The sequence below is a fragment of the Mandrillus leucophaeus genome, unplaced genomic scaffold, assembly GCF_000951045.1.
Source record: "Mandrillus leucophaeus isolate KB7577 unplaced genomic scaffold, Mleu.le_1.0 Scaffold750, whole genome shotgun sequence".
Classification (NCBI taxonomy): domain Eukaryota; kingdom Metazoa; phylum Chordata; class Mammalia; order Primates; family Cercopithecidae; genus Mandrillus; species Mandrillus leucophaeus.
Genome location: NW_012108142.1, coordinates 599,340 through 619,189, shown reverse-complemented (window position 1 = coordinate 619,189; position 19,850 = coordinate 599,340). Strand labels below are relative to the sequence as shown.

Sequence of the window (19,850 nt, the reverse complement as noted above, 5' to 3'; positions counted from 1 at the left end):
AGTGCAGTGGCGCCATCTCGGCTCACTGCAAGCTCCCCCTCCCGGGTTCCCGCCATTCTCCTGCCTCAGCCTCCCGAGTAGCTGGGACTACAGGCGCCGCCACCACGCCCGGCTAGTTTTTTGTATTTTTAGTAGAGACGGGGTTTCACCATGTTCGCCAGGATGGTCTTGATCTCCTGACCTCGTGATCTGCCCGCCTCGGCCTCCCAAAGTGCTGGGATTACAGGCGTGAGCCACCGCGCCCGGCCCCTGATTTAGTATTTTTTTATTGAGGATGCAGCAAGTTTTTACTTTTAGAAAATACAGTAGATTAACTCCTGCCATAATAGTCCACAACTTATAGGGACATAAATTTGTAGAAAAAATACCATACATTATAAATAGAAAAAAGTCAATAAAATTTGAATAAGTAAATATTGAGAATATATAATTTTCTTCATTTATATTTTTATTTAAATTTTGTTACTGTGCAATGTTGTCATTATTGTTTTTGAAATCAAGGTGAGCAGCGGAATAATGCCAGTTTTGTTTCACTCAGTATTTCTCTTAATACATTTATTTAGTGCCACCTATTGGCCAAATGGCTAATTAAAGATAAAAACTGGTTATTGCCTAGTTTATTTAGCATTTTAATCTTGACTCATGGATGACAATGTACAGTGAAAGAATGCCATGGAGTATTTACATTTTGTTAAGTAGTTGTAGTTTTATATTCATTTCATGCCTTTTATGCCTTTATTGGTATTTCAGCAGTGATTACTGCATAGTGTGGTGGTGAAGTGTGTGATTCTGAAAGCCAGCTCGCCCAGGTTCAACTCCCAGGTTCATTGTTGACAACCTTTGAGCCTTGGGAAAACTACTTCGTCTATGTCATTTTTCTTATAAAGCAGTGTGTAATATACACTGGTTCCGAGAGTTAACAGAGAACACACAAGCACAGACACATCTCACGTTAGAACACTGCCTGGCCCATAGTGAGCATGACAGGAATGTTGTCTATTGCTACTCACAAAAGTAAAACTCACTGTTGTTATTTGCTGAATGTTTTCTCTGTGCCAGACGAAAAGCTGAGTGCTTTACACAGCAGACACTGACAAACACTGAAGGGGTTATTCCTGCTTGAGAATTAATGACAAATGAGGTTTGAGGAATTCAGAAGACCTCCTCAGTGTTACATCAGTTCTCGGTAGCAGTGTTGGGGTGTGGGGGTAGCTCCTTCTCACTTCCAGGAGCATGCATTTAACCATTTCCCTATATTGACTGTTTGGGGAACAAGTTATTAATTACCTGTAATGTCGTTTTTCCAAGAATAATCAACACATTACTGATCAGACACAACACTAGAATAACTAGAAGCACAATATTTTAAAAGATTATCCTATTTTTAAGATTTTTAAAATAATTGTTTAATGTGATATTATTAATATTTAAAATGTGCTATCATTATGCTGTTTTCACTGTATGTATATCATCACTCCAGATTTCATGTTAGATTATAGGAAAAGATACAAAAACGAAGTTACTATTTCATTTTTTCCCCAGAAAACATTGCTGTTATCACTGCTATCAATTTACTTTTATCATCTTTAAAATTAGGTTATTATATACAGACCTAAAGCATAAAGTTTTTGTAAGGAATGAATATGTGTTTGTCTCCCAAATTCAAACTTCAAACACAGAAGTTTTAACATACTTCACTATTATCACAACTTGTAGCATATTTTAATTTGTGGTTAGCGTCAAAGTGTTTTATAATCTTTCACAGTATAAAATACTTCCAGGTTAATTCAACTCCTTAATGTAGCAAAGGCCAGGAAATTTAAAAGTGATATCAAAGCGGCCGGGTGCGGTGGCTCATGCCTGTAATCCCAGCACTTTGGGAGGCGGAGGTGGGCAGATCACCCAAGGTCAGGAGTTTGAGACCAGCCTGGCTAACATGGTGAAACCCTGTCTCTGCTACTAAAAATACAAGAATTAGCTAGGCGTGGCGGCGTGCCCCTGTAATCCCAGCTACCCCAGAGGCTGAGGCAGGAGAATTGCTTGAATCCAGGAGGCAGAGGTTGCAGTGAGCCGAGATCACACCACTGCAGTGAGCTGAGATGGCACCACTGCATTCCAGCCTGGGTGACAGAGGGAGACTCTGTCTCAAAAAATAAAATAAAAAATAAATTTAAAAAAAGAGTGGGATCAAAGCACTTAAAAAAATAGAATAGTGTTCTCAAAAAACACTATCAGAAACCCTAGGGAACAGGAAAACTAGTCCACATATCAATAAGGTGTTACTGTACTCCCTCCTGTGGCTGACGCAGAAACCGCATGGAACGCAACTATCATGAGAGACAGAGACACCCGTGAACCCTCCAGATTTCATACATGTTGGAGAATTGCTGGTCCCCATCACCTTCACAGGCAGAGTCAATTGATGAAGAAGCAGTGACTTTTATTCTACTGTTAATGGTTAAGGAAACATGTCAAGGAAGAATTTCAGCCCCCAGGGTTGGTCTGAGGAGTTTTATCATAGCAATTGCAAAGCCACAAACTTGCCAGTCTGCCACAAAACACAGGGCAGCGAGAAAAGGCAGCACAGCAGCTCAGCTGGGAGTTTTGCTGCTGCCTTGTGGGAGAGAACAGTTGGTGTGAGGCCAAAGCACAGTACAGGGAGGATAAACTGGGGTCAGGGTTGAAAAGAGTATGAGTGGAAAGTAAATAAGGATTCAAAGGAATGTTCTATCCTGCTGTTTAAGTAAATGTATTACTGTAAAATACATTCTGACTATTGCTTATATTAATTCAAATGACTCCCTCCCTTCCAAAATGCAAACGCTATTTTACTGTTCTATTCAGGTGTGAAATCTCAATAACATTTGTTAAGCTTGGGGCTGTGCGTGAAGAGAATGGCTTTCCTTCTCTTATGTGCAAGGAGAGTGCAGTGTTTTGAAGTCCTCTGTCTATTATTGCTTCATGAACAGCAGCCACAATTTGAGACACAGGATGCTAGTAGCTTGCCTTTGAGGAAAAAGGAGTCTTAAAAATTCAATATGGCATTATATGAGCAGGAGAGAAACTTTCAGACCAAGAAGTATTCCCTGCATCATTGCTGACTATTACTCATCAGTTTTATTTTTTAAAATATGAGCAGTTCAGTAAAATGTTCTCCTTTCCCACAGGTCATGTGCATCTTAGAAGCCTTTGGACATGCCAAGACCACACTTAATGATTTGTCCAGTTGCTTCATCAAGTATTTTGAACTGCAGTTCTGTGAGAGGAAACAACAGCTAACTGGAGGTAAGTGCAGCGTTTGCCAGTGTGGATTTCCTGTGCGGAACCAGCATGCGGCCACGTCGCACACAAGCACATGATGGAGACACCATGTATGAATCAATGCTGGGAGAAAATGTCTATTCTTCATCACAACCATATCTGTAAACAGCTTAAGCTACTTCTGGAAAGTTTGTGTTACATTAGAACAAGGATCAACAGTCAGGCACTCAGTTGAGGGTGTGTGTGTGTGTGTGTGTATGTGTGTGTGTGTATACATACCTGGGATATCAGGTGACAAGTGCTGAAGTTATTGTGAATTGAAAAATATTCTCCAAATGCAAGCTGGACCTTTTCAAGATGATTATTTTATAGACTATATAATGAGAAACCAAACCCAAACCAAAAATAGCTGAAAGGAATCATCCTTGCTGAACATAGAAACAAACTCAAATACTTTAATTAAATAAATAATACCTTAGTATTATATATAATTTCTTCACATAACACACATTGAAATCTATTTGAAATAAAACTGAATCCATATAGTTAAATGATTGAATTAAATCTAAACATCAAAATAATCACCAAACTAAACCCAAACAGACACTGTTTCGTATTTGATTTAAATGCTTAAAGTATATTTTATGAAAACTCCTTATTTAAAATTCAACTAATTTATAATTCACCTAGGATTTTACATCTTTCCAATTAAAACAAATTCATGCAAATTAATAATATAAATACAATCATAGGTAGAATTTTTGATATACTTGAATATTAAAAAAAAACTTTTACAACAGCTGTCAGCACTTAAACATTTGCCAATTATTGTAAATGATTTCCGAAAGAGCTTAATTTTATTTGGCTTTTTAAAGTTGCCCTATTTTCCCTTCAGGAAACAAAAGTTAGTTTTGACTATAATCTAGAAACAAAATCATTGCATTTTGCAGCAAGTCTGTGTCAGAATCAGATTTCTACTAATTAAATGTGATGAATAACATGCATCAAAAGAGTAAGAAAAGATGCACTGGGCATGGTGGCTCACGCCAGTAATCCCAGCAGTTTGGGAGGCCAAGGTGGGCAGATCACCTGAGGTCAGGAGTTTGAGACCACCCTGACCAACATGGGGAAACTCATCTCTACTAAAAATACAAAATTATCCAGGTGTAGTGGTACATACCTGTAATCCCAGCTACTCAGAAGGCTGAGACAGAAGAATCGCTTGAACCCGGGAGGCGGAGGAGGTTGTGGTGAGCAGAGATCGCACCATTGCACTCCAGCCTGGACAACGAGAGCAAAACTCTGTCTCCAAAAAAAAAATAGATGCTTTTAGATGTTGAAGTTAGAAGGTTAAGTTGTGCAAAAGGAAAGCTCTTTGTTCGTTGATTTGTTTTTTAAATGCATGACTTAGGGTTCTGAAGGTCTGCCTTTTTATGAAGACCTTGTCGGAGAACTGTCTTGAGCCTCAAGCTCTGGTTTTCCAGTCTCGGTTTCCTAACACCTGGCCGGGTGTGCTCCTCCAGGGGAAGGGGCCGGATTTACTTCTGTAATACTGAGCACAGGTTCCCCGCTGAGCTCTTAGTGACTGCTGGGCTGTGGCAATGTTCTCTAAGTGGGTAGTAAGTTCTCCAAAAGTAGGAAGCTGAAACATGGAAAGCTCCGTGTTCCAACCGCTTGCCACTCAAACATGTGGCCCAAGGACAAGCACCGCGTCATCACTCGGGAGTTTGTTGGAGACGCAGAATCTGACGCCATACTCCAGACTGGCTGGTGGAGACTGCAGTTTAACAAGATTCCCAGGTGATTCATGGGACGTGAGTGTCTGAGAGCTCTGAGAGCTGAAAGCAGGCCACTCGTGTTTATGCACAACTAGTGCAAGGAGGAGAAGCTCATCTGGGGTGTCACCAGCGTGAATTTTTCCTCTCAATTTCATGTTTCCTTTACCAAGAGGGAGAGAAAATAACCGGCTTCTGAAGGTGTCATCCATTACTAACTTTTTTTTCTTTTTTTTTTTTCTTTTTAAATTTTTCTTTCATAAAGAGTCTTGGCAGCAGATTGAATTATTTAAAAGTATCACTAATGTATAACAAAAGTATCATTTACTGATAGCTTCTTAAAGTATTCAGGGTGCCCATTTTTTTAGCTTAGAGGGTCCTTTTAGTTAGGAACGTTAATTTAGAAAATAATTATATATACCTATTAAAAAGAACTGGAAAACTTTGTTGTAAACACTGATTAACTGAGCCTTCTGTTAATCAACAATCTCAGTGAACACGTGGTCCCTCACATCTTCAGCGTAATCAGCCCCACATATACCTCTGGGGCAGCTTGTCCAGGCAGCATTGAGACCCAGAGGTGATGCATATTCATAATGATGGGCCTGGAGCAGTTCGAGGCCCAGAAAAGTTCTCGGAATCCTTGAGGAACTGTGACCGTAATTTCGATGTAATTTCAGTCTTGTGTAGAGTTTATTTTTCTCTTATGGAAATGGCAATCGGGGCATTGATGACAGGCGTGCTCCACCTTTCTCCACTTTCTGGATGGCCTTTTTACTAGTTCTGTTCCCCTAATTAACATCCTGAATTTGTTTCTTATCACCTATGTTTGTTTGTTTCATAGCTTCCTGCTGTGTTCTTTTAAAACTCTGGCCAAATGATTTGGTGATCGTTTTTAATGTTTTTATTTAAGAGTAATAAACTGCTATAAACAAAGTAACAAAGCCAGTGCTGCGATGACATTCATAGAAGTCTACTGCCTAGATCATAAACGTGGTAGGACCCACAGTGCCCTGAAGGGGTGAGACTGGGAACTCAGTTGTTTCCTGTTTTTAAGTAGAGAAATAAAAGGAATATATTCAGAAAATGTTTATCAGGAGAGTGAAAGTTCCAATGTCATGTTTTTGGAGTAAACTGTTGACAAAACTAAAAATGTTTACACTGAAAAAGAAATAACTCAAGAGAAAGAGGACAGATTTCTTCAAGTATCCCTTACCACGTGGAAAGGGTTTTGAGTACAAAGGTATATTGTGTGTACTACGAAGAGCAGGTCGATGTTTCCGAGAAGGAACGTCTTTACTTGGTCATCAGAACCTGCCGTGCAACATCCTCATGTCTGCCACGCACTCTCTCACGCCTACGCTGGCTGTGCCTAAGCAAGAGGAAGGGGCAGACACCAGCTGGACCAGATAATTTTAAAGATGCTGCCTAGGGCTCAACATTATTTAAGTCCAAAAATGAAAGCACTCTTTCAGCTGTGGATCTGATGTTCCCATGTCTCCCAGAGTAGCTTAATAGCATGTACTTGTCTCCTGTGCCTGTTAGCATAGACTGAACAGGGTTGATATTAGAACGTGTTAGATGTCAGTGTTCGAAAGCTGCAGTAGCAAATGAACACCAATGTGGTGGCTGGAAACAACAGAAATTAATTGTCTCACAGTTCTGGAGGGTAGAAGTCTGGAATTCAGGTGTCTGTAGATGCACGAGCTCTTGGCTTCTCTGGGGGGACCTCCCCTGCCCATTCCTAGCTCTGATGGTTGTTGCTGATCCTTAGTGCTCCGTGGCTTGGAGATACATTCCTCCAGTCTCTGCCTCTTTTGGCTCATGGCCTTTTCCCTGTGTCTCTTCTCTTCTCCAAAGGACACTGGTCGCACCCTACTCCAGTACGGAGTAGCTCATTGAATTAGGACACACCCTACTCCAGTATGACCTTATTGTAACTTGAGTACAGTAGTTTCACCCTAAACTAAGGTTTCGCTTTCTGTGGTTTTAGTTACCCGAGTTCAACTGTGGTTCAAAAATATTAAACAGAACATTCTCAAAGTAAACAGTTCATAAGTTTTCAATTGCATATTATTCTGAGTAATGTGATGAAATCTCCTGCCCTCCAACTCCATCCAGCCTGGGAGGTGAATCGCCCCTTTGTTCAGTGTATCCACGATGTCTCCGCTACCCACCTGTTAATCACGTAGAAGCTCTCTCAGTTATCAGATGGTGCCAGTTTCCTGGTGTTTGTGTTCAAGTAACTCTTATTTTACTTAATAATGGCGTCAGAGTATAGGAGTGGTGAGGCTGGAAATTTGCATAGGCCAAAGAGAGACTGAAAAGTGCTTCCTTTTCATGAAAAGGTGAATGTTCTCAACTTAATAAGGAAAGAAAACAAATTGTATGCTGAGGTTGCTAAGATCCATGGTAGGAAACAATCTCCTACCCCTGGAATTGTGAACAGCATATTGTTACAACTGTCCTATTGTATTATTAGTTGCTGTGTTAATTTCTTGCTGTGCCTAATTTATAAATTAAATTTTATCATAGATGTGTAAGTATAGAAAAACATCATGCATACAGAGTTTGGTACTATCCTCAGTTTCGGGGGTCCACTGGGATCTTAGAATGTATTAACTGAAGACAAGGGGTGACTACTGGATCTCTGCATTGATGCTATTCCCAAAGAAGGTTATATTCTAAGGTATTGGGGATGAAGACTTCAATATGTAGTTTTTGGGATTTTTTTAGGACAAAATCCATCCTGTAACAAAGAGTAATGGAGATCCATTGTATGAATTTTTGCTTTAAAATGATTTTCAGTTTAAGAATGAAATCATCACTGCTCAAAAAAATGGGCACCCTGAATACTTTAAGAAGCTATCAGTAAATGATACTTTTGTTATACATTAGTGATACTTTTAAGTAATTCAATCTGCTGCCAAGACTCTTTATGAAAGAAAAATAAAAAACACATTAACTTAAACTACTTCACATACATTTTAAAGAGAGCTGAGTCATTCAAGTTAGTCCCCTGTAAAAGCATTCTGAATTGTAAATGTTCACTAAAATAGTTAATCAAATTGTAGTGATGCTACTGTCTCTCAAACCAGGTCAAATAAGTGTTGATTACAGATTGAGTTTATACTTTATGGTAGACTGTTTTTCTTTAAATTATTAGCATTTATGAAACAGTTTTTATCATTTTATTGGACAGGGAGTATCATTGTACTAATTTGAAGATTGATAGGTGCTGTTTCTTTCATTGTTACTATTAGTTATACTTTTATAATTTAATGTCAAATCTTTCATCAGAGATGTAACCACAAATCATAATATAAAAAATACCAGCCTCAGTTTTATGAAACACTAACTATAGATAAGTAAGGACTGTTTATTGTTTGGGGGAAAATGTAATTTATAAATAACCTTCTAGTCTGGCTTCTAGTCCAGTATTTTCCCTGATCTGATTATTTATTTTAAAATATGATTATTTAGGTTCGCTGGTGTAAGTGCCACCCTCCTTCAGGATTGAGTGACTTATAAAACATCTTACTATCACTGCACAGACAAGTTTATAAAAAGTTATTGTATAAATAAAAGGAAAACTTTGCCAACAATGACTTAGTTTTAGCCATACAGCACCTTTTATTTGAAACTTAAGGTAATTTGCTGATATCATTGCCCGAATCCCTACCAATTTGTATTTTTCATCTGAGCATGCAAAGAGGTTTACATTATGTGACATACAAATCAATTTATGATATTAATGGCATATTCTTGTATGTTTTCCAAAAAGTTTTGGTCCTGAAAATATGTGTTTACAGATTATGTGTAGCATAGTACGCAATAAAGTATTTTGTAGGGCTATACAGTTTTTGTTCATTGTGAAAAAAAAGTGGGGGAAATAGTTTCTTCTCCTTCAAGAAAGAAAAGTTCGTGCCCTTGTCTTTCCCATTGACTTCCAGAAACTTCCAACACCCACTCTCATCCTGTTGCACCCATCTCCTTATGGGTACGTGACCACTTAGGATCTGTTCCTGGAAAGGGAATGACAGTTCTTTCTCTTCTGCACAAGATCATTCCTTGTCTTTTAAGGGTACAAAACCATAAATTTTCATTCACTTTTGAGTGTGTGCAGTTTTTTATATAGTACACAAAACTGTCTCACCGAACATGCACAGATAAAGTAAAATAATATACTGTCTTCATTCTTATCAAATAATCACTTTATTGTTTTGGATCTTCAAAAATATGTGATAGCGACATTTTTAGTGAGCTCTTTCTTATTCTAATTTACTTGCAAGTCACCTGTTTCCTGGGAGCGACAAATCAGGTTGTAAAACCATCTTCATGCAAGGTAGCTGGGCACATGGAAAAGGGCCTTCTAGATCAAATTGCAGGTTGGCCATCCAGTTGTAAACTCAGGTGAATAGGTGAATGTCACTGATTCTCTTTACCCGGCTATAAAATTAGGGGACCGGACTCCATGGTCTCCTGTGTTCCTTTCAGCTGCTTTTTATTTAATTGGAAATAAACTACTTTTGAAGTTGACTATTTCTAGTATCATGATGGAGTTATTAATGGTTTAATCAGGCTGCCTCTGCAAAGGAGCCAGTGCTAATAAAGGGGTGCCAAGAACACTGGCCTCAGTGCATCTTCATAAATCTTATTTGACTGAGGGGCTTGTGAAAAGAGCGTATGACCAGCCATGTCCCAAATCTCGCTTAGCAGCTAGATTTTCAAAACGGAGTCATTCTCTTTATCAAGGTAAATCTTAGCTGTTGACCAGATAAGTTCTCAAACAAGAAAATGATCTCCTCTTCTGGAATATTCATTATTGAAGAGAATTCTGTTCACCAAAAACAGGGTGAAGGACTTTTAGAAGAGCTTACTTGTAAAGGACTGGAAGACATTGAGAGTCCATAAGGCCATGCTTTTGACTGCACCCAGAATATGCAGAGGGCCAAATTCATCACCATTGGCAATGCATTCAGCGAGCTCAAAAGCTTGATTCTAAGCTTGATTCTAAGCTCTGAGTTCCCTCTGTAGTCTTTACGAGCCACAAGGCCTGGGGTTGAGTCCTGGCTCGTTTACTTTGTGCCCGCTGGCCTTGGGCAGCTCACTGGATCTTCCATACCTCATTTACTTCTTCTGTCCAAAGGGGATAACTATCACCCCAAACTCGTAGAGTTTCCATGAATATTCAATATGTTAACATTGCTCTTTAAATCACTCACTGTTTTCTTTTTCTTTCACTTTTATTTCAAATCTTAGATTATCCCTTTCCCAGAAGTAAGTGGGAGGAACTCAAAAGGGAGGGAGGTCCAGAGTCCCCCTGAGGAATGTCAAGAATACTTGGATTTTGATGTTTGTGCCCTGAAAATATCCAAGTGTATTTAAGTTGAAATTGAAATTTACTAATGATAGAAAATATCTTCCAGTAAATGCAGCCAGGCTATGTGTTCTATTTAAGAAATTTAAACGTTAAAGTTACTGCAAATGAAATGGAAAATATATTAAGGCCTTTGCTTTGTGATTATCCAAATCCTGATGTTAGATAAAGCAGAGGCATAATAACAGATGAATAATCATCTTTGTTACCATCATCAATTAGTCTTAGAATTACATACTTGGCAGGACATTCTTTTAAAAATTTCGAAGTGCTTTAGTTGATCTTATGTGAAGAGCAGCATCCTTTATTGCAAACAGCCTGGGCTTAGGAGACAAGAGAGTTGGGCTTCAATGTGAAAAGGCCTGCAACAGAATTTTAAATGAGGCAATGTTAGAAGGACACTAGAATAGTGTGTGGTACACAGTAGGTGCTTTAAGTGGTAGCACCTTCCTCTTGGAGTCCAGAGGAATCTTGGAACCTTCGCGTCTTTTCTTCTTCATACTACAGATAGGAAAAATGAAGCCCAGAGGGATGCGGGGATTGGCAGCGTCAGACTCCAGAGTAGGATCTGTCCATTTGACTCCTGTGGGAAGCACTTTCACTTACGTTACACCACCAGAGTGATGACCACCCTGACCATGAATAATGAGATGGAAAGAAATGCATAGGTGTGAAAGGGAAAATATTTGGCTATCCTAATTAATTGATAATATGTTTTTGGTGGTTGCTAATTGAAGGCATGACAGTACTTTCTGGGAACAGGCCCTAAGTGGTTATGTACCCATAACTAGATGGCTGCGACAGGGTGAGATTGGGTGTTGGAAGTTTCTGGAAGTCAATGGAAAGAGCAAAGGCAGGAATTTTTCTTTCTTGAAAGAAAGGGAAATTTATTTCCCCCACTTTTTTTCATAATGAACAAAAGCTGTATAGCCCTATGAAATACTTTATTGCATTTTATGTTACATATAATCTGCAAACATATGTTTTTTTGGCACCAGAACTTTTTGAATACATATATGAATATGTGGACACTTGTAGAGAATTACAAGTATGTTTCTAGTCAAAAGTATTTCGTACATAAAAGAGCTTTTAAAACATAGAAGTCTTGAGAAGTCAAGAACTGTTAGTAGAATGTTTCTTTCTATGTATGAACACTTACATGAATGTGTCCTGAAACCTGTTTAACTTAGAAGCCCATCATACTCCTTCCATTTTTACCATTTAATTTCAGACACAACAAAAAGTCTGCATTTCTCCATTTGAAGGAATATTAGAGTTTCATGGCAATTTGAATTTTGGGCTGTCTTGTGTTTGCTTCCATCTAAAAGCTCACTCAAGATGTATACATATTTTGAAACCCTGCTGATCAGAATTCTGCTAATCCGCAGCAATTTTATTCACTGCTGGAGATGAGCTAACCAGGTTGATTAATAATTACACTGTTTTTGAATTTAGATGAAAGATATCAAAGTGACTCCATGATGTGGAATTTGATTAGTTTTGAATACTGCTTCAAGCAGAGTTTGCATATTGGCTGGGATAGGTGGGGGTTAGCCAACCATGTCTCCAAGAATGGTAGCAAGATGACTGTTTCATTCTCCCTTCTCATCTGGTATTTCATGCCTGAAGGTTAGGAACAAAAGGAAGATAATTTTATTTAAAATGTTTTTAGGTTTTTAAAGAATATCCTCTTGAGTAGTAAATTAATTCAAGATGAATATTATTAATATTAAATAGAAAATGTTTCGAGTGAAGAATTTAAGGAAGAAAAAAAGAAAAAAAGTATTTAAAACTTAACTTGAAATTGCCACCTAATTGATTCTCGTTGAGACCTGTGCACACACATTCAAGCACACATGTTCATCCATTGAGGTTTATTACTAATTCAGGACTTGATACTACCCCCATTCTAATTTTACCATCACCTTGGGGCTTTACTGTCACCGATGAAAGGGATATTTTGAAAGACCTTTTCTTTATGCACTTCTGGTGACTTTTCCCAAACTTGTCTCTTTAGACAACTTATCTTACTGAGGGATATTAATTTTGAAATTTAAAAAACTCTGATAATCATTCTGATTAGCTAAATTGACCACTTACTAAATGCATTGGAAGGCACTGTAAATAGTGGTTCTAGTTGTTAGAATAGATTTGCTGTATACAATTAAATTGGGAGACACCACATTTTTGCTTTTAGTGGCTGGACTTTAGAATAATGCTTAGGAAATTCATTACATGAGATTTTTTAAAAGTTCAAATGTATGAGATAATTATAACCATTTGCTTTTCTAAGAACTGCCATTCTTTAACACCCCTCACCCAAATAATATCGATATTGGATTCTTACTTCAAAGAGGAAAACTAATAATTCACATTTGCATTTAAAATTGAAATACAAGTCTGGCTTGGTGGCTCACCCCTGTAATCCTGGCACTTTGGGAGGCTGAGGTGGGCAGATCATTTGAGGTCAGGAGTTCAAGACTAGCCTGGCCAATATGGCAAAACTCCATCTCTACTAAAAATACAAATATTAGCTGGTGTGGTGACACATACCTGTGGTCCCACCTACTCAGGAGGCTGAGGCAGGAGAATCACTTGAACCAGAGAGGCAGAGGTTACAGTGAGCCGCGATCATGCCACTGCACTCCAGACTGGGCAATAGAGTGAGACTATGAATCAAAAAGTAAATAAATAAATAAATAAAAATTAAATTAAAATACATAATCTGATTATTCATAATGATAAAAATAAACCTATATTAATTTTTTAATGCTCCAGAAACAATGAAATTTGCAGCATGCCAAACATACAGTCATAATTTTGACCAATGCTAGCTTCTGAATTGCTGATCTTCATATGTAAAGCAACACTGAGGCTGTGATTACCATATTGCATCTTTTTGGCCTTGTTAATCAACTGCTATCAAATAAATTTCAACACCTTATATTTATGAATTGGGTTATCTTTTATTTTATTTTGTAAAGGTTTGAAAACAGAGGACTAAATAAACATTAGATAGTAGTCCTATTACTGCACGCGTGTGGTCAGAGTAAAAGGAGAAGATGACTACACACTGTTCACATTGGACCTGTGTTACTTTATAGACACCTCATCTACCTATCCTCAAGTACATTCTGTATATTAAACTCTATCTGTGTGAATTCAAATTGCATTTTCCTTTGCTGCAGTGGGTTTCTTCTGGTGTTTCTGGCAGTGAGGGACCATGGTCTATCTCCCTGGGCCTTCGTAGTGTGGCCACATATAATTCTGATTTAGTTGCGGGGAATGCTTGTCAGTGCCTTTAGTGGAGCACTTTTTGAACAGTGTGTGTTAATATCCACCCTACCAACATGGCCAGGACTCTCAGACAGTGAGATATTAATGAGGAAAATTCGAAAGCTTCTTTCAAAGCCTTTGTTACAGGCAAGAGCAAATCTTGTTCCAGATTATATTTGTGCACCAAGTTCTTTGTTGGATATGGGATGAGGAAGGATGTCCCCTTAAACCGTGTCTTTTCAGCATCATATTGAAAGTCCTAGCTAATGCAAAATGACAATAAAATAAAATGTAAATAGATGGGAAAGGGAAAAGTCAACAGTCCATGTATCTCTTGTAATTAATTAATATGTGTTAATTTATGGAAATGAAATGAATACTCTGCCATTTAACAGAATTACTTTTCTTTTCCCAACCAGCCAGAATTTATACATATTTGCTGGAGAAATCCAGACTTGTTTCACAACCTCTTGGCCAGAGCAATTTTCTCATTTTCTCCTTGTTGATGGATGGGTTATCTGCTGAAGAAAAACATGGACTTCATCTTAATAATTTATGTGCACACCGGTGAGTGACTAAGTGTTTTGTATCTAAAAGCTATGCCTTCAAATTGTGATTGTAATTTGGTAGTCTTAAATTATCTTCTTACTTTTCAGAGACAACATGGTGAGTAAAAGATAACTGTTGGATACTGTTAGGTTGAAACCATCCACATAACAAGGTTCCAACTGTTTGTTGAATGTTTGGGTGAGGTTGTATGTGTGTGAACAGACTTATATTTGTATTTTACTAGTTTTCAGATCAGGAAAAAAACTTATGCATATGTAAACTCCTATACTCCTTTTAAGTATTTTGGCTATAACATTAGTTCTGCATTCCTAATTCATGGCCCTGTTTTGAGATAATGGGCAATATTATTTGAGTAAGTATGATTATTCATTGGTGGATGAAGGTTTATCATGGCTTAAGATGCATAGCACACATAACCTGAGGGGCTGATTTCCTTTAATGGAGGCAGAAAGCACTTGTGTTAAAATTAGGATGCCTTGGTCGTACGAGAACGATGGGAGTGACGGGCCGTATCGACAGTGAGTGAAAAATGTTTTCTCAATGTTTGCACTTCTGCTAACTGGCTGGTTTAGTGCGTCTCCACCACAGGGATTGGTCCAGATTTGCATTAGGATGAGAACAAGAAACAATATGGGGAATGAACCCTGTTCAGAAGAGAAGTTGGTTGGAGAAGAGCACAAGAGAGAACTGGATTCTGATCCAAACTCAATTCAGTGGCAGGGGATGTGGGAACTAGAATCTGAGGGACATGTGGATTGACTTCAGATACCTGCTGATACCTGATTTATGGCTTATTGGGTGTTTATTATTAGATCTAGAGGAATGGTGTGAGTTTGCACAATTTTAGGAGAACTTTTGTGAGAAAAATAAAGGATGCTATAGGAGAAAACATACACACAAACACCCCCCCCACACACACACACACAGAAGAGTTGCTTCACTTACCTGCATGTAGTCAAGACAGTGGTTAAGGCCAAGTGATTATTGAGAGAACAAACGGCGGGGGGCTTCCCCCAACAAGCCCCCCTCTTGAGTACACACGTAGGCTGCTTTAAGCCTGCAAAAAAATATGTATCTCTAGTTCTCTGTGCTCTGCGGTGCTGTTTCTCCATCTGAAGCCGTTATATTCTGGTTAGGGAGACATTAATAAACTGGTTGGTAATAGTCGAGGTGATATGATGAAAAATAAATTAGGGTTGGGGAACAGAAGAGCGGGTGGGTGTCCTGCTTTTAGATAGGTTAATCAAGAGCCTCCTACTAGGTGGTACCTGTGGTAGAGACACCAGAGAAGGCCATTCACAGATCTGAAGTGGTGTCCAAGGGAGATGGAAGTGTACAAGGGGCCTGAGGAACATACTCAATGTTTGAGGGACAACATGAAGGCCAAGGGCTGAGATTAGAGTTGTATGGGAAAGAGGGAGGATAATAGAGACAACATGAAAAGAACAGCCATGGTCAGAAATTTAGATTTCCTTCAGAGTTGTCTGGAAGTGATTGGGGGTTTTGAGTATGCAAGGGAATTGGTTTTCACTTTGAAGGTGTCTTGCGTCTGTGGAGAGGTCCCTGTGGTATTCCCAGCTGGAAGCAGAGAGCTAAATTCATGGTATGGTAGTGGGAAGATGGTGATGGCACTGATGGTAGTGGTGGTGCAGGCGATGAGAAATGGGGAAACATGGGTGACGCTCTGAAGGGAGGAAGGTCGGGATTGATGGATGCACTGAGCGAGGGATATAAGGTAAAGAGATCAAGAATGATTCCTGTGACTGTGGCCTGAGCAACACATGGTGTCATTGTGCTGTTTACATCGTGACAAGGCTAGGAGGGAACCAGGGTGCTGGGGAGGAGAAGAGTGGCCAGAGAACCAGTCCTGCTGTTTTGAGACAGCAAGGTGGAGATGCAGGAGTGTCAGGAGGGCTCTGGAGAGAGGAGGGACTTTGCAGCGTAATGGAGCCAGTGTGAGACTGAACACCTAGAACTGCTTGGAGAAATTATAAGACAACCTCTGTCCCGCCACTGCTGTGAGGGCTGAGTGATGGTGCAGGTGCGCTCAGGGGAAGGGGCTGAATTGGCCTAATTTACTGTCACATTACTAACTACTATCATTAAATTTCAGTGAAGACTTCCAAGGCTATGGATATGGTTTGTCATGTTGTGTAGGTGGAAAGTAGTTAAGAAGTGTAAAAGGCCTTATCAAAATCGTGTTTTATTTACAAAGAAAGACTATTTTAGGGTTTTCTGTTCCCAAAATGCAACAGAAATTTAGAAGAAAGTGCTAATATTAAAGTATGGTAACCCAGGCAAAAGTGATAGAAATATAAAAATTCCAGGCTTCCAGGACATTGGAAATGTTTTAAATCAAATCCCTTCATATTGTGAAGGAGGAAATCAAAGCCAGAGACATGAAGAAGCTGTACTCAAGTGAATCCCTTTTATGCAACAGCAGTATGGACAAAACCCATCCCCTGAGATTAACTTTGTGTTTTTCTACCTTGAACATCGCTAATGGAACATACTGACCCTGGGGGGAAGTAACTAACTGGATTCTAGCGATTGCAGGTTGAGAGATAGCCTGTGAGGAAGAGAAGAGTATTGGGTTTCTCTGCTCCCAATCCTTCTAATGAGCAAAAACTCAAAGCCTCAAGCAGATACGTAGCTTAGAGTGCATCTGTGTGTGTGCATGTGTGTGCACATGGGTATGTGCTTGGCACTGCAGATGTATGGCCACTGATGAAGAAAAAGGAATAATCTAATCTATAATTTAAATAAACAATTTAACTTCTTGATCTGTGGTTTGGATGAGTCATTTGAAGTGTGTGAGTGTGTGGGAGAAAACAAGGATTTCTGTGTTGAGCTTCAATTCTGACATTCATTTCTCTTTGCAAAAAAGAGTTTGGAGTCGCTTAGGCTATTTAGAAAGTCAAACAGTCAGGGGTGACTTTATGAGGAGTTCCAACAGGAAAGAACTTAGGAAGATCATGAATAATTCAATTCTCTTGAACAAAGCAGTTATTTTATTAAAATGTATCATAAATATCTAATGTGTGCAAAACAACATTTTCCATGAAAATATTCACCACCCACCACCCTCCAGATCCATGGAGACATCAGTTGGAGCATTTGTACAATGACAATTTCACAGGAAAACTTTAACAGTAAAGCAAGCTGTTTTTCAAGTTATAGTTTGTATTGCAGTATTTTTGTGGTTTATATTATGCAGGTCTTCTCACATTGATAATGTTGGTGAATCTTCTCACTTTTACAATGTTGGTTAGGTTTGAGGAGTTCATATTTGATTAATGTTTAAATTTAGGTTGGTATCGAATCTTTGTTTAGTAATTATGAGTATTAAGTTCTTTATTTTTGGAAACCGTTTGGCTTGCTCAAAATTAGAAATAGAAACCTGAATTTGCGAGCTTTCTAACCTTTCACAAACTGATAATCCTTCTGAATCCCTTCCTTAAAATTGGTACTCATAGGTAAATGATATTGCTATTCATAAAATGCTTAATACCATACGTTAAAGCAAAGGAAATATGGCTGGAGGAGGACTCCACGCTCCTATATTTGAGTCCTTGGGGATGAACTGTAACCTAGCTTAATAGGCAGCCAAGATTGAAAACCCAACTTAGGCGTATGTGCCTGTAGCAATAGCTGAGTCTTGGCCAATCCCAGAGGCCACACTTCAACCACTGATAGACTGCTGAGTGTTCAGTTGTTCAAATAAAGCGAACACCAACCTGTAACCAATCCAGCTGTTTCTATACCTCCCTGCCGATTTCTTTACGGCACTTCCCTTGTTTTGTCTATAAATTTGTTCTGACCACGAGGTGTCCCTGGAGTCTCTCTGAATCTGCTGTGATTCTGAGGGCTGCCTGATTCTACATATATGTAGTATATCTACTATTATTAAGTAGATAATTATATCTACTATTGTTAATAGTATATCTATTGTTGTTAATATATGTATTATATACACTATATTATATGTAGTATGTCTACTATTATTAAGAATGGCATGATTATTGTCACATCTACTTGTCTGATTTTTTCAAAATAATATTGCTATTCCTATTATGTAGAATACACCAGCTTACATGTGATCACATGAACACAGCATCTCTTTGCTGACTCACTCATTCCACAGTGCAGCTTTTAGTGGAATTTGGATGAAGTACACTAAGTCCTAAAGCAAACACGACAGAAATTACAAGCTGCCTTCTTTCACATTCATTCTCACTCTTGTTTAGAACAACTCACTAGATACATGAATCAAAATAAAATATACATGCATATGTAGCTGTGAGCTAAAGGCATGTTCAATACTTATCATCTTATGTGATTAGACCTCCAGAGAGAAGAAAACATTGCTGTAATTTCTTTTTTTTTTTTGAGGTGGAGTCTTGCTCTGTCGCCCAGGCTGGAGTGCAGTGGTGCTATCTTGACTCACTGCAACCTCTGCCTCCCCGGCTCAAGCGATTCTCCTGTCTCAGCCTACTGAATAGCTTGGATTACAGGTACATGCCACAACATCTGGCTAATTTTTGTATTTTTAGTAGAGATGGGGTTTCACCATGTTGGCCAGGCTGGTCTCGAACTCCTGACCTCAAGTGATCCACCCGCCTCAGCCTCCCAAAGGGCTGGGATCACAGGCATGAACCACTGTGCCCGGCCTGTAATTCGCTTTTATCATTAAAGCTACAAAAGTGCTCTTTAGCTTTGACTCTGTTTTTAGAACTAAAAATGTTGAAAGTATCACATGAAAATTTATGGAGGTTTATTTCAGCATTAAAATGAATGTAAAACTACTTTCTTGTTTGTAACATAGGAATGATATCTAGAAACAGCAGATAGGACGTGTGCCTAACTTTAGAATATAAGTGATACAGATATAGACATCACCTCCTAAGGCTTAGCTGCATGAAAACAGTATTTATAACACTTTGCATAAGCATCGTCCTCCACAGATTATTAAAACAACAAGAAAAACAGTCTGTAGGTTTCTATATTTTGAGCTGTGGCAGTAAGACTGCGTGGATCTGGAATTCCACAAGATGGCGAGCTCTCCATAAAGTCAGACGAGAAAAACAAAACAAAAATCCAAACCAAGAAATTAAAATAAAAATAGAAAAATGAAGAAACACAAACACAAATGCTTGTCACCAAAAGTTTCTTTTTCGCTTATGGTTCTTCCTATATTGACTGCTTCCCCCTAACCCCCTCACCTCCAGCTGTTTGTTTTACAGGGACTATTTCAATTTTTCTTACCCTTTGCGTATCATACAAACATTACATTTGGGGAACGAATGTAATTTCTGTTTTGGGGAATTGAGATTTAATGAAAGCCAGAAATAGTCATTCATTGTTTATCTTCAGCATACTTTCAACAGCTTAGATGGGTTTAGTCCCAGAAAAGCTAGGTTCCTAAATCCAAAAAGTTATTCCAAATCTCCTTTTGTATTGATGAATGGTGGAAATGATTGTGGTGCTGCAGGATAACATTTGTCAGTAAAGGTCAGATTTTGAATGCTAAGTTGAAAGCAAGCAGTGTTTGATTCAGAGCGTGTGACCTGTTTCTAACCCGTGTGGCC

The 19,850-nt window shown here is 38.7% G+C and overlaps 1 protein-coding gene across 2 annotated transcripts in view; it reads left to right on the top strand.

Moving 5' to 3' along the window:
• The window catches only part of MYO16 (myosin XVI), a 655,611-nt gene that overhangs the window by 329,113 nt on the left and 306,648 nt on the right, over window positions 1-19,850 (top strand). For both annotated transcript variants that reach the window (XM_011966244.1, XM_011966243.1), the window contains exons 15-16: window positions 3,168-3,285; window positions 14,112-14,259. In XM_011966244.1, coding sequence (XP_011821634.1) covers window positions 3,168-3,285; window positions 14,112-14,259 — 266 coding nt within the window. The remainder of the gene's footprint in view (window positions 1-3,167; window positions 3,286-14,111; window positions 14,260-19,850) is intronic.